Below are 15,700 nucleotides of genomic sequence, written 5' to 3' on the forward strand. Positions count from 1 at the left end.
CCATGCCTTCCCCTGCTGACTGCCATGACCTACCTCCAAGTCCCCTACACTCCCCCATATACCTTCTTCTGGATTTTCCACCCTCCAATAAAGAACCATCTCTTCTGTGAAGTCTTCTTGGACTTCCCACTCCCCACTCCATTGGATTTAGAGCCTCTTGTCTTGGTCCCCCCTTATCAGTGCAGCTCTCTCACACAGGACTGATAGCATTTACACTATACTGTAATTGTTGTTGTTGTTGTTAAGTGCCATCGAGTAGGTTCCAACCCATAGCGACCCTGTACAGGGTTTCCGAGAGTGTAAATCCTTACGGGAGTAGAAAGCCTCATCTTTCTCCCGCGGAGCGGCTGGTAGTTTCCAACAGCTGACCTTAAGGTTCGCAGCCCGATTCATAACCACTACGCTAGTTTCATTTTCTGTCTCCCCACTCACCTTTAAGTCCCTTTAGAATAAGCAGTGTTTTATTTTACTCTGTACTCTTCAAGACTTAACATTGTGTCTGGCACCATATGGGCTTCTGCTGGACAGACCAATGACTGTAGGATAAGCACTGGACTACAAACCACAAGGTCAGCGACTCAAGCTCATTAGCTGCTCCTTGGGAGAAAGATGAGACTTTCTGCTCCCACAAAGATGTATAGCCTCAGAAACCCTATACAGGGTCACAATAAGTCAGAACAGACTCATCAGCATTTAACATCATCATCAAAGGCAAGGTTTGTTGTTAAGTGCTGTCGAGTCTGTTCCGACCCATAGTGACCCTGTATAGGGTTTCCGAGGAGCAGCTGGTGAGCTTGAACAGCCTACCTTGCAGTTCAAACGGCTTTGCAGTCTGGCGCATTAACCCACAGTGCCACACCAAGGCAAGGTAAGCAGACTCAAATACATAAGATAGCATCATATGGAAACATGCAATAGTAATTAGGGAGTTCATGTTGAATGTGTTTACTAGCAAACAACACAGAAACTGCCAAAAACACAAAAGAACTCCAAGTTGATTCTGGAAATGGCCACACCCACTAGCAACTCAGACACCGAGCTAGCCAAGTTTGTCTAATGGAATGAGGCAACATTTGTTTTATTTCTTCAACATTTATCATCTTACCCACTTAACTAATAATTTTCTCACTCTGTTTAGAGATAGCTTTGTTTTTTTCTGTGAAAGTACATCATGGTATAAATTAAAACATTATTTTATTTATTGTCTTTTTTTATATTTTAATATAAAATGTGAAAGACAGTCACTACAAGATTGCTATTATTTAGAAAGAGGAAGCTTAAAAGGGCACACATGCGACAGGAACTAAAATATCCTGGTTGTTGTTGTTGTTGTTGTTACGTGCTGTGGAGTCGGTTCCGACTCAGTGATCCTGTACAGGGTTTCTGAGGCTGTAAATCTTTATGGAAGCAGAAAGCTTCATCTTTCTCCTACAAAATATCCTGGTAGAATACTAAAAAATGTCAGACCGTGTTTGCCTTATTTTACTCGTTTCCTTTCTGCATGTAAAATGATAGGAGACTTTCTTTATACTTTCACAGAGGTAGGAAAATAATATGTTATTCATATTGATTTAACAGAATGCATGCTTTAAAAATAACTAGTTAATATGCTTCTTGGAATTATGCTATTATGTATTTGTTTGGGGTAGACATATATTTTGAACTCCACTGGGTGTTCCCTGAATTGGTGAACTTGAAATGGATGTCTTAATTACATGCTAAATTTCCTTACTCAGGTCCCAAAAGATTTTAAAGCAGTAAAAGGCCCCATGAAATAACTATCTCAGGGAATTCAAATTATATATATATATTATTTATTTATTTATTTTGATTGGAGCAGGCTACCATATTATTTTAGAAGCATGTTCTCAATGTTGGAACAAAAACTATCAGCTTCATTCATTTACATATGACTGCAAATTTTGAAATTTATTTTTGAAAACCTAAATCAAACATTCTAACAGCCACAAAAAATGCAACCCAAGAGACTGCCTTCCTAGATAAAAACATGGATGCCCAAGCATAAACTAGAGGCTCCTCTACGGCTTAGCTAGTGCCTGACAATTTTAAAACACCACACCTGAGCTTTCCAGCCACATACCACAGTAATGCTTGCCAACACTTTTTAACTCATGCATTGCCTTTCTTTCTTCAATGCTCAACAAAAAGGTGAGCACATCTGATCCTCTTGGTTTTATAAAAGCACTGGGGAAATCAACAGTTAATTTCCTGTAGTGTTTTTGCTGTTGTTGTTGTTAAAATGAATAATCATTACCTTTGTGCCCTACTTTGTTCCAGAAAAGATGTGAAACTATAATTACTACCTAATGATTTTTTTTCAAACCCACCCCCTTCTCTTCTTTATAGACCAACATTTTCATGCTGATATTTTTTTTAAATGAGGAGCAAACATAACATGCGTATTTAGACAACCTTACTTCCACAAAGAGGGTTGAAGCTTGATCCATTCATTCAACAATTACTAAGTTTCTATAACTAGATGGCCCCAGACTTGAGGGATCAGAGAAGTTTCCCAGATGTGAAGTTAGCTAAGACCTCAAGGAGCTGAATGCCATCTGAATGAAGACTATGGATACCAAAGTCACCAAAACACCAAGTACAGTTGATCCAAATAATATATCCAAGTGAGAGTAAATTTCTCAATTCAGATGTGACAAGTGGTTACACTACCACTATACCCACATAACCCAGGATCTGACCACAATTCACCTAAAACATTAGGTTCCATAACAGATTTCAGTTCCTTTTATTTCTAAATTAATTCTGCTTTCTTCTGTCCAATTTATCTTACCAGTTTCATACCTATCAAGCATTTCAGTTCAGCCCAACATTTACTAAGAATGCTTGTTAGAGAGAGATCCTAGTATGCTGCTGTAGGATAAGCAAGGTCAGTGGTTCAAACCCACAAGCATCTCCTTGGAAACCCTATACAGGGCTGTGAGTCAAGACTGATTCAACAGCATTTAACAACCTCATCAACTATGTGGGAAACAGTATGTGATAAAACACCAGACACAGGGAAGGAAGCTCTGGGGTCCCACCACAAGGACCATATACCCACAGAAGGGTAGAACTAAGAAAAGTCATATGAATGTCCACTGTCCATTCTATTTCCCACAAGCCTGCCTAAAACCTACCTAGCTTGTGAAATAAACAAACTCACTTTAAACTTGTTTCAGGCTTGACACACTTTTCTGTGCCGTGAGTGTATGATATTCTGAAGATAGTAGCATGGGTTCTTGACAACAAAACCCCTTCCCTGAATGTTTAATTCTTTTTCATTGTCCCTTTGAGTATTCCTTCCTAAAACAATACATTTTCTGCTTCCAGTGAATACCAATTATTTTCTTAACTTATATCTACAGATCACTGTGGATGCATAACCACAATGCTGAAATCTAGACAAATAACAAGTTCTGACCATTTACTCTTCCAATAATCACTGGAATTCTACAAGTTAATTGAATGGTTGGTGAAATTACTTTTTAATGTCTTTTCCAATTCTAAGATTTTATAATTCTTGATATAACCAGAGTCATTTTTCTTTGAGGGTTATAGCTGGGCAAAATTATCCCAGTTTAAGATGTTCCTGAATAGGAAACATTGGGTCAGCATTTCAATAATATTTGGTTTCTCAGAGTTATCCAACATAACCTCACTGTTAATGGACAAGACTGAAGATGTCCATACAAAGAAAATCAGGCCTGGATCATACTTGACTGCATATTTTTCAACCCAGCATAGAAGGTCTTACTTTAAAAGATCAACGCAATACAAAAATTCACAAACAAAATATACAAAGAATAACCTAACTGTTTGGGATTGTATGATAGATACTCGATATCTGAGAATGTGTAATTATTTTGCTATCTTTCTTCAGACTTGATTCTTAATCAATTCTATGAGGTAATACTAGAAAATCCAAAACTTTCCCTCACTCACTTAGGCTTTGTGAGTAGGCATTACCATCATGTGACAAGAGCATTGCTCACCCTTGTGTTCACCCAGATCTTTGTTGCATCATACTCACATCAGAAATAGCTTACTAAGACGTTCAACTCACTGCCATCAAATGAATTCCACTCAGAGAGACCCTGTACAGGTCTTTCAAGGCTGTAAATCTTTACAGGAGCAGAAAGCCTCATCCTTCTCCCACAGACAGGCTGGTGGGTTTGAACGGCTGCCTTGTGATTAGCAGTCCAGTGTTTATCCTACAGTGCTACACCAGGGCTCCTTTATTAAGAAGAAACTCATCTTCAACAGAAACATCTGAATTTTTAGCTCAAAACATAAAGAAGAAACGCAAGCCACATCTCTCAAGTCCTACAGCACCAGGTACAGTATCTAGGAAAGAAGCACACCATAAGCATCCTTGCTCTTTTAAGTCACTGTTCTCCATTACTATGGAAACTGCCTTATCTGGCCTCTACCCCTTCCTAGGTGCATGGCTTTGGCAAGCAATTTAACCTCTCTGAGCATCAGTTCCTCAGCTGGATAAAATGAAAGCATAGTAGTACTGCCTTCCTCATGTGGCTGTAACATTACTATCTTTACCCCTCAGCTATCTTTACCATACTTCAGTGACATTATTATCTTTACCCCTCAGCTCAATCTAAGTTAACGCTAAAGCTATTACTTTGAAGAAAAGGTTATTGGAATGTAGAAAAACAAACATGGGGACGCCACTTGATCCTACAGAGAAAGGCTTTGTAATTGCTATGTCTCAATTGGTTGAGTCATTTAATTAAAGTCTGGAATTTTCAAGACTAAAACAGAGCTTCCCAACAGGACACCAAAGACAGGAAGCCATGTGGGATCAGAGTCGGAGAGTTCCTACAACATGTTCTGGAGAGGAGGGCAATGGTAGCAAATTGTACTTCACTGCAAGTGGGAGGGAGAGATAATAGATTCTTCAGTCAACTAGAACCAATCTCTTTACATTACCCTTCTCTCAACAGTTCAGATCTCAATCCAGGAGTGAACCAATTCTGAACTCTGTATCAAGACTATAGGCATAGGCAGTGTGTGTGTGTGTATGTATGTATACACGTAAATTCAAACACTGAGAATAACTGAGAGAGGAGGAGAGAGGAAGAAAGACTAATAAACAGAATGTTATTGTTTGTTGCCGTCATGTTGGCTCCCCAACTCATGGCAGCTCCAGGCACCACAGAAATAAATGCTGCAAGGTCCTACGCCATCCCCATGATTGGTTAGAGATCAGGCTGCCATGGTCCACTGCTGGGTTTACATTGGCTGATATTCAAAATCTGATCACCAGGCCTTTCTTCCTTGTCTATCTTAGGCTGAAAGCTCTGCTGAAATCTATTCTGTATTATAGCAACACATAAGCCTACATGGACAAAGGGTGCTGGCTACACTTGAGGAACACTGGTTAAAAATCAAATCTAGGACTCCCACATGAAAGGTAAGAATTCCACCACTGGCCTCAGTAAGACTTACTAAACAACTGTGTATATCTAAATAAATAATAGTTTATATGCTTGGGATCTACACAGTCAACACCTCCATTTCTCCATGATTTACCCATCCTTGTTATTGTATTTGGTTAAACACTAAGAGAGAAAAACAATCCAACACCAGGAAATGTAATGACCCTTTCAAAGGCAGTTAAAATGGTGCAGAACTTGTGACTCATTCTGAAATAGCCTGAGTAGCCAAACCACATCAATACCACATTTAAATAAAAATGTATATACACAACCACCATAAATAAAGTAATGATTTGTCAGAACTCTACTTCTGTTTTTCCTGTCAGGTCTGCTGGTAATGCACATAACTAGTTTTAAGATCATGGACTAGGTCAGAGCCTACTAGATCAGTGAACATGTCTAGTCTTCACAGGAAAGGGTCACTGTTGCACATGTCACTAACAGTTTATTGCCCTGGTGGGTGGTACCTCGGCCCAAAGTACAGTAGCAGGAAAGCCCTGAGCTGAAGCAGCTGGAGAGGCCCAATCAACAAATGCCTATGTCAGCAGTCTGTGGCAGAGGGAATTTCTGCCAGCCACCCTGCCTTCCACACCAGGAGTTACAAGTCACTCACTGCCTCGTCTCAACACAGAGTTCTAGGAAATTTTGTTTCGCATCCTCCTTCACATTTCTTGTTTGAATGCTGTTCCAAACATTCTGAATTTTCTGAAGTCAATAAAACTTGGTTGCTAGTGCATAATTTCCACCCACCATCTGTGAAGTCTGAGTGTGAGTGAATAAGGCCAGGCAAACCACTCACCATCCATCACATCCACCAAGTCAACATACATTATTTCCCTTCTCAAGGTACTCTTGCTTGAGCGAGCAAGTGAGCACTCTCCCTCTCTCCCACCTCTGTCTCCACAGCAAAAACCTGCTTTCTTCTTCCTTATGCTGATGTCTGTCCAAGTAGTGATGCTGTCAATGTTCCATTTCTCACCTTTCCTTTATTTGGGATTTGCTGAAGGATTCACCAGGCAATAACTAAGAACTGCCATTTGTTGTTAAGTGCCACCGAGTCAGTTCTAACTCATAGCAACCCCATATAGGGTTTCCAAGGAGCAGCTAATGGGTCTGAGCTGATACACTGGGCTCAATATTTTAGAGTCTCAGTGGAAAAGTCTTGCATATACAATCAGTGCTTCTTCAAACACCGAGCCCGAATGGCACAGTGGGGTAAGCGTTTGGGCTACTGTCTGACAGGTCAGCAGTTCAAACCTACCAGCTGCTTCTTGAGAGAAAGATGAGGCAGTCTGATTCTATAAAGACTTCCAGTCTACTCTGTCCTGTAGAGTCACTGCATGTCAGAATCAACTCCACAGCACTGGGTTTTGGCTTCTGTGAAAGCCCAGTACCCTACACACAAAGTTAGGTGCACTAAACATGCATTTGTCTCCTCCAAGGCTGTAGAAAGGAGATAGCACCTCCTAAAGAGAGCCATTTGGTATGGTCTATTTCCTGAGCATTCTGGGTATTTGTCACAGGATCAAGAGGAGGAGAGGGGCTATCAGCATAAATGGGGACAGAGCAGGAAGACGAATGGGTGCCAACTGGGCAAAGTTGCCTATTAGGACTCTTGTCTAACAGAGAGTTGCTCTCTGGCTCTGCTATTTAGAATGTCACTTTCTGCCACCCTACTGCAGTCTATTTGCCAGATACCTCAAGAGGTTGTGAATTATTGACAAATGCGGGAAAGATGCTTTGGAAAACATCAAGTACAAAAACAGACCTGTACAGGCTAGTGCAAACACTTGGTCATCAGCAGTTTCCTTTTTAAGACCAAAAGGAAAAAGAAGAAGAAAAAAGGCCTGCCTCTGCTAAATATTAATGATTCACAGAACAAGACATTTAAACTCTGAAGTGTTCAAGAAGTCTCTTTAGTTTTACTCACCCCTAGCCATCTTGCTCCTTTATTGGCAGCCTGTTGAATCTGGACTCTTTTGAGGGTGACATGGTAAACAGCGCCTTCCTCTACCTCTTCACCCCAGTCCTGAATTGAGCTCTGTCAGGGATGGGATAAAGAAAGAAAAAGTTTTGTTTTGGTTTGGTTTTCCCTCTCCACTAACCAAAATCTATCCCAGCTGCTTTGCTGCTTACAACAGCACTCAGGGAACAAGATGGGCTGTTCAAAATAAATATTACAATCAGACCAATACAAGACACATTGCAATAGAGGGAATGCTGAGATTTTCTTGGCTCACAGCCCTTTCCTGTGGTATCAGGATCCCCTGACTTTTCCATTTAGTTCTTTTTCCTAGACTCACTTTTGAAAGTTTTTCTTTCTTTTTCTTTTTTTTCCCATAAAGAAACAGTGGTTTGGTCTTGATTAACTCCCCTTGCCCTCAAGTCAAAGGAAAAATAATTCACTTGCCGAAAAAAGTGTGTCCTTTTTATATGAGGCTCAGTTTTCCCGCAAACTACACTTTAAACTCAGACACAAACAAGTGTTTAAAATGCCAAGAGTCCTTTCCTTGGGAAGTCAAATGCTTTGAATGTCTTTTTCTCCCCTTATTGTGTTAGAATCCAAAAAGTTAGAGGAGGTGGAAAGTTTTTATTTCCGGAAAATAATCTGGCGATTGCAGAAAAAACAACGTATCAACAGGCAGCTTCAACTAAAATCTGTGCAGTGACCCCTTGCTTTTCCATGTTCCCAACTAAACCTTAATATGTGGTGAAGATCCAAGGGGACGCAGAAGCGCTCCGCGGCTCAACCCACATAACAGTTCTTTTTTCCTTAAAAGTTCTTTTTTCTTTTCCTGACATGCATCTGCCCCAAACACACTGACAATAACTGAGAAAGTTCATTTAAAGGGACAAGACACGTTAAGAAAGAGGCATGCAAAGCAAAGTGAGAAAGCTTTTAGCTCACAAGTATGGAATCAGATTGCACCGTTCACTCCGTGAGTCCAAAACACTCGCAGGGAAAGCGGGAGAAGATTCCCCACCAGAGGAGGCTCGGGAGAAGTCAGGGAGTTCTCGTTACCATTTTAGCTTCCCAAAGCAATTTCATGCTCAGTTTTTTCTTCGGTACGTGGACGCTGCATGATGCGTCCTGCTCCCAAGCAAACGCAGTCTCTGCTGGGCTCACCCCTGCGGCGCCTCTTGCCTGCGGTGCCTCTTGCCCACGGTCTCGCCTGGTCGCCACGCACAGACACGCGCTGCGCTGCCTCCACCGCCGCTGCTGCCGGTGCGCGCGACTCCGGCCACAAAGAGCGCAGCAAGCGAGCGAGCGAAGGCTCAGCAGACTCCTCCCCACGCTACTTTGTGATGTCAGGCTTTCCTGTTTGTGCTTGTGAACGCTCTCTTTCTTAAATTCCATATGTCAAGTTAGCGTGAAATAATTTCTCCAGCTCTGGAGATGATCTGCAAACAACCCTTACAACTTTATCATGTTTTCCTGCTGATTCCCAGTGCCAAAAGAGAATCCTGTGTGGCAGGGAGCTGTGAGATACACTTTCTTCGCTGAAAGAGACAAAGGGGGAATGCAAAATAGGACGGGAGGAGAGTTTGGGGAGGAGGAAACTTCTATTATCTATTTTCTATTGAATTTAGAATAATTTTAACAGAGCGACCCCAATAAAACACCAGTTATATGAAAACAGCAACAGTAGAAACCAGGAAGTTTTCCATTAGGACAAAAAAAAAAAAAAAAAAGAATGGTGAGCAGATACCCGGATATTTCAAAAACCATACCCAGGGGCTGCAGCCTGTCGGATGTCTGTACACTACCAACAGGAAATGGTTCTGGACTTCGTTCTACCACCCATCATGGTAAAGGCTCATCCATCTGGCCATTGTGGATGGGAAAAAGACAGGACAAAAGCAGGAAAGCAGTTTGCGGGACTGGCAGCGTGGAGAAGTGGGCCATCTGTGACCCTCCAGGCTCTGTGAGTCTTTATGAGGAGCCACCATCCGCTGTGCTATCTGTGCTGTGGGGATGATAGTCACGTGAAAAACCTGTTCAAGAGAAGACTGGCAGGAAGGGAGTCTTATCTTAATGAACAGATCTGCTATCAGAACTCAAGATCAATACATTTTTTAGATCCAGTTTTAATCAATCAACAGCAAAACAGATACTAATCAAACTTGCCACCTGCCAAAATTCCACGTAAACTATAAAAACTTTAAAGGTTCATGCCTTTTTTACCATTTACCCCTAAATGAATTTAATCACCTATGAGTCGGAACCAACTGGACAGCACTTAACAACAACAAAATGTAAAAAAAAAAAAAAAAAAGGCTCTCACCAATTACCATGCTAAAGCATGGTATTTGTCATTGTTGTAATTATTGTTAAGTACTGTCAAGTTGATTCAACTCATAGCAAACCTGTATAGGGTTTCCAAGAAGCAGCCAGTGAGTCTGAATCACTGACCTTGAGGTTAACAGTCCAGTGCTTACCCCGTAGCACCATACATTATGGGTTGAATAAATAGAATCAAATATATTGACGTTCCCAGGAGAGCAAAATACAGAAAGACAATGGGAAAAAAACAACAGGGCGGGGGGAAAAACCACATCAAGTCTTTTCAGTCAGCTTTCCCTCATGCAACCAGAACCTACTGACCTCAGTTACTGTGGGAAAAGGGTGTGCTCTTTTTATTAGACTTAAGTGATTGTTTCTGTAATTCAAACAAAAACAAAACGCAGGCAAATAGTCAAGATCCTTCTGTGGTCACCTGGGCAGTATGTCCTCAGGAGCAGCGAATACCCCTGCAGAGCACTAGCTCTCTTTCTGAAACCATCCTCACCGCTCCTAAGACCCCCCTTAAGGACACATTCAGTGATCTTAAAGACCATCACATGTACCTGAGAACATTTAAGCTTACTATAAAACTTAATTTCACCACTACTTTAACCTGAATGAAGGAGAGCTGGTGGTGTCATGGGTCAGGCATTGGGCTGCTAACTGCAAAGGTCAAGGTGGTTCAAATCCACCAGCCTCTTTGTGGGAGAAAGATGAAACTGTCTTCTCCTGTTAAGATTTACAGTCTCAGAAACCCTAGATATAGGATCCAGGGTGCTATAGGATAAGCACTTGACCATAAGATTAGTCTGAACTGCAAGGTCAGCGGTTCAAACTTACCAGCCACAACTCAGAAACCCGATACAGGGTCACTACAAGTCGATATCGACTTGACAGCCCTTAACAACATCATGAGTCAGACTAGCTGAAAGCAGAGAATACTAAAAAGACATTAATCTGTGGTTTGTTGACTATGCAAAGGCATTGGACTGTATGGATCATAACAAACAATGGATAATATTTCAAAGAACGGGAATTCCAGAATACCTCATTGTGCTCATAAAGAACTTATACACAGACCAAGAGGTAGTTGTTAGAGCTCAACAAGAGAATTCTGAATGGTTCAAAATCAGGAAAAGTATATGTCAGGGCTGTATCTTTTCACCATATTTATTCAAATCTATATGCTAGGCAAACAATAAGAAACTGGATTATATGAAGAAGAATGTGACATCAGGATTGGAAGAAGGTTCATTAACAACTTGTGATATGCAGATGACACAACCTTGCTTGCTGGAAGCAAAGAAGACAAAGTATTTACTGATAATGATCAAAGACTACAGTTTTCCGTATGGATTGCACCTCTGTGTAAAGAAAACAAAATCCTCACAACTGAAACAATAAATGGCATCATATAAATGAAGAAAAGATTGAAGTTGTCAAAAATTTCATTTTGCTTGAATCCACAACCAGTGCTCTTGGAAGCAGCAGTCAAAAAATCAAGCAACATACCGAATTAGTCAAATCTGCTGCAAAAGACCTCTTTGGAATGTTAAAGAGCAAGGATGTCAGTTTGAGGAATAAGGTGCACCTGACCCAAGCCATGGCATTTTGAATAGCCTCATATGCATGTGAAAGTTGCACAGTGAACAAGGAAGACCATAGAAGAATCATCGCATTTGAATTATGATGTTAGAGAATGCTAAAAGTGCCACAGACTGCCAGAAGAACAAACAAATCTGTCTTGGAGAAGTACTCCTTACAAGTGAGGATAGTGAAACGTCATCTCATGTTCTTTGGACATGTTGTCAGGAAGGACCAATCACTGGAGAAGGACATCATGCTTGGTTAAATGGAGAGTCAGCGAGAAAGAGGAAGGCCCTCAATTAGATGACTTCACCCAGTGACAGAAACACTGGGCTCAAACACACCATTTGTGAGGCTGGTGTAAGATCGGGCAATATTCCATTCTGTTGTGCAAAGGATCACTATGAGTCAGAACCAACTTGACGGCAGCTAACAACAACATGGTCTCCTGGGATGGCATTATAGGATTGGCACTGACCTTCGAACCACAAGGTTCTTTTTTACCATTTATACAGGGTCGCAATAAATCGGAACCGATCCACAGCATTAACAACAACAACAACAGGAAGAAGAAACAACACAACACCAGGGGGGGTGAACAACAACAACAAAGCAGCCAAAAAACCACTAATAATAAGCAGGTAGAACACATCACCTCCCTCCTCGTAGTAGTTGTTGCTATGTGCCGTCAAGTCACTTCCGATTTACAGTGACCCTGTATAGGGTTTCCAAGGAGTGACTGGTGAGTTTGAACTGCCAACCCTGCCATTCAAACTGCCCTTTCAACCCAGTGCTTATCCTACAGTGCCACACCAGGGCACACTGTTGTTGTTGGAAGTGCCGTCGATGCGGTTCCAACCCATAGTGACCCTGTATAGGGTTTCCAAGGAGCTGCTGGTGAGCTTGAACTGCCGACCTTGTAGTTTAAACAGCTTTGCAGTCTGGTGCATTAACCCACAGAGCCACACCAGGACTCCTAGCAGTGGGAAAATAACAGACTTCAAAGGTAAGCAAATCCAGCTTCAGTGCTACTTCCCTAAACTTTCAGTCCCTCAGTCTGTTTCTACTTTGTGGAGCTTGAATGAGGATTAAATGAGATACTGTGTACAAAACCATCTAGCACATGGTAAGTGAGCAGAACTTTCATTCCTTATTATTGCACTTCTTCCCACCTGCATTTTCCCAGACGCACTAAAAAGCTGTGTATGTAGGCAATGTGGATAAAGCTGAAATACCGTCTTCTTATTGACTGACATTAAATTTTCAAATAGCTTTTCCAATCATAGCTATTTGTCTTTAGACTTAATGTCTATGATTTTGTCCAAGTGCTGATCCACAACAACAACAACAACAACAACAAAAAAGGCTGATTTCATGCCTAATAGAGCGACGAAGTGTTTGGGTTTATAATTTTTAAACTGTATTTACTAAAAAATAATACACCAGCAGGCGTCTTAACCAGTATTACGCTATTACTCATACCTGTGGATTAAAGTACTGCTGGTCACTACGTAGGAGGTAAAAGCCATTAAGTCATTTAAAACTATGTTGAATTTATTTACCAGATGATCCTGCCCATGACCCAACATGGTACTAACAGAAGGACAGGTAAATTTGTTTTGTTTTAAAACAGATCAGAAAAGATCTATACTTAAAGCATTAGGATGTGGCTAGGAATCATTTTCTGTTGCCATCTATAGTGATCGCTGACAGTAACAAAGAAGAGGTCTAGGTTGTAATGAGGAAGAGGTATGGAACTCTCTATTGGAAAGGGAAACACGTTCTTGCTTTATGATTTCACCAGTGCCAACAAACTGAGAACTAGTAAGAGCAAGCACAAGTAGCTGGTATGCAGATTCTCTCAGAGAATCTGTCTCGAGGTGGAAATGTTTAGCTTATGTACTCCATTCATTCATTCATTTATTGACTTCTATGACACTTGACTTTTCTAGATCTATTTCTACCACTCTGGATATAAGAAGAAATGCATGCAATATGTAAAATATTATGTCAGAGTGAGCCTGTATATGTAGAGTGGCATGGAATAATAGTTACGTCAGTAAATAATGGGTCAAGATGTTTGGCATCTAAAAACCAGCATCTGAATCTTGGTTCTTGCCAACCCGGAGTCTGACCCTCACGTTTCAGAGTGTTAGTTTTGCCATCTGCTTCCTGTCTGGCTTATCATAAGGATTACATGAGATTTACCATGTAAAGCACCAATGAGCTCTGGTGGCATAGCGGGTTCCATGTTAGGCTGCTGACCAGAAGGTCAGCAGTTTGAAGCCACTAGCCACTCCATGGGAAAAAGATGTGACTTTCTGTTGCCATAAAGACTTCAAAACCCTATACAGGGTCGCTTGAGTTGGAACCAACTCGATGACACACAGCCACTACCACCAACACCACCAAACATGGGAGACACAGAATAAAATTATATCTCCTTCCCACCTTATGCCCACACTCTTTCCCTACACCTAATTATGTATTCAATTACTACTTTTGGTTTGCAATCTACATGTTTCCAAGTTGGTCTGGGTAAAGGATTTTACTGTATGGCAGAAAAGTGAGGGCAGTGCAAGTACAGTGGACAGTGTGGAGATACTGATTTAATAAAAAACTCTTCTTAAAGATAGTAATCTCAGCATAAGATGGTGTCTTATGCTGTAACAGAAACACCACAAGCAGATGGCCTTAAGAACCAGAAATTTATTCTCTAATGGGTTACGAGGCTGGAAGTCCGAATTCAGAGCACCAGCTATGGAGAAAGGTCCTTGTCACCCTTCAGTATCTGGAGGCCCAGCAGTCCTTGGAATTCTCAGTGAACCTTAGCATTAATATCCCTTTGGATCCACGAGCTTCACAGCGCAGGGATCCCAGGTTCAAAGGACACACTGCACTCCTAGCGCTTCTATCTTTGTGGTATAGTAGGTCCCTCCTCTGTTCAAGTCTCTCTCCTTTTATCTCTTATAAGATAAAAGACATTGCATGCCACACCCTTGGAAAGCTCCATAAATCAGATCAGTATGGTGAAGGGACAAAGAGTGGGGTAGGAGTCCTGGTGTGGCACTGTTGGATAAGCCCTGGACTGCTAACCTCAAGGTCAGGGGTTCCAAACCACCAGCCGATCCTTGGGAACCCTATATAGGGTCTCTATGAATTACAACTAACATAACAACACTTAACAATAATAATCACACTCTTAAAGGAGCCTTGGTACTGTAGTGGACTACGAGCTAGGCTGATAAATCGCAAGATCAGTAGTTTGAATCTACCAGTTGCTCTACTGGAGAAAAGATGAGGCTTTCGGCACACCTCTGAAATGCTTCTCCCTACTCTTCAGGAGCTCTGGTAGCATAGTGGTTACGAATCAGGCTGTGAACCGCAAGGTCAGCAGTTCGAAACTACCAGCTGCTCCACGGGAGAAAGATGAGGCTTTCTGCTCCCGTAAAGATTTACAGCCTCAGAAACCCTGTTCAGGGTCGCTATGGGTCGGAACCGACTCGATGGCACTTAACAACAACAACTCTTCAGGCAAGCAGGCAGTGTTGCTTACCAATTAACTTTCCATGTTGGACTTCCCACTATCAGGTGGGCATCATGTTGTGGTGGTTTTTAGTTATGATAACTAGTGCTACTCCACTCACCCCCTCTTTACTTGAACTTTCAACCTTGCTTTGCAAAGAATAAAGAGCCAGTCAGGCTTAATAAAGGACAAACAGTTCCCCAAAACAACTTCTGAAGCAGTAGAGAGTTGCTTCCATATTCTGGAGCCCCAAATTTATTTCATGAATTAGCACAGAAATACTCCAAGTTAAAAGTTAAATTTTTTAAATGCTCTGTTTATCAGCTCCCTCTATTTAGACAAGCAAAGTCCAAGCCAATTTTAGAAAAACAACTGAAGAAGAACTGCCTTAGGGGTAAAACATAAAGACAGAAGAAATAAACAAACACCGCTCAACAAATAGCAGACTAAAGGCAGATGGCTTCTCCAGCCACAATAGCCAACCTTCATCAAAGAAAAGTTTACTAATTTTTGCAGGTAACTAGTATTGTTGAGGATGCTCCTGCCAGGAGATCAGTAAATAATGGAGTACTAGTTCATAGTGGTTACGAATCGGGCTGCTAACCTGAAGGTCGGCAGTTCGAAACTACTAGCAGTTCCACGGGAGAAAGATGAGGCGTTCTGCTCCCGTAAAGATTTACAGCCTCAGAAACCCTGTGCAGGGTCACTATGAGTCGGAACCGACTCCACGGTACACAGAGCCACACCAGGACTCCTAGCAGTGGGAAAATAACAGACTTCAAAGGTAAGCAAATCCAGCTTCAGTGCTACTTCCCTAAACTTTCAGTC

The 15,700-nt window shown here is 41.5% G+C and overlaps 1 protein-coding gene across 4 annotated transcripts in view; it reads right to left on the minus strand.

The window, feature by feature from the left end:
• Positions 1 to 15,700, minus strand: part of RGL1 (ral guanine nucleotide dissociation stimulator-like 1) — a 381,962-nt gene that overhangs the window by 171,533 nt on the left and 194,729 nt on the right. Inside the window, exons 1-2 of one of the 4 annotated variants that reach the window (XM_006872532.1) lie at positions 8,497 to 8,672; positions 7,405 to 7,515 (exon numbers count right to left, since the gene is read on the minus strand). The exons of 1 other annotated variant lie outside the window; for it this stretch is intronic. In XM_006872532.1, coding sequence (XP_006872594.1) covers positions 7,405 to 7,515; positions 8,497 to 8,523 — 138 coding nt within the window. In that variant the 5' untranslated portion in view covers positions 8,524 to 8,672. Of the gene's footprint in view, positions 1 to 7,404; positions 7,516 to 8,496; positions 8,673 to 15,700 lie in introns of those variants that run through there. 2 more of the 4 variants (XM_006872533.1, XM_006872530.1) reach the window with 2 other exon arrangements.

This window comes from Chrysochloris asiatica, unplaced genomic scaffold (assembly GCF_000296735.1).
Source record: "Chrysochloris asiatica unplaced genomic scaffold, ChrAsi1.0 scaffold00203, whole genome shotgun sequence".
NCBI classification, from domain to species: Eukaryota; Metazoa; Chordata; class Mammalia; order Afrosoricida; family Chrysochloridae; genus Chrysochloris; species Chrysochloris asiatica.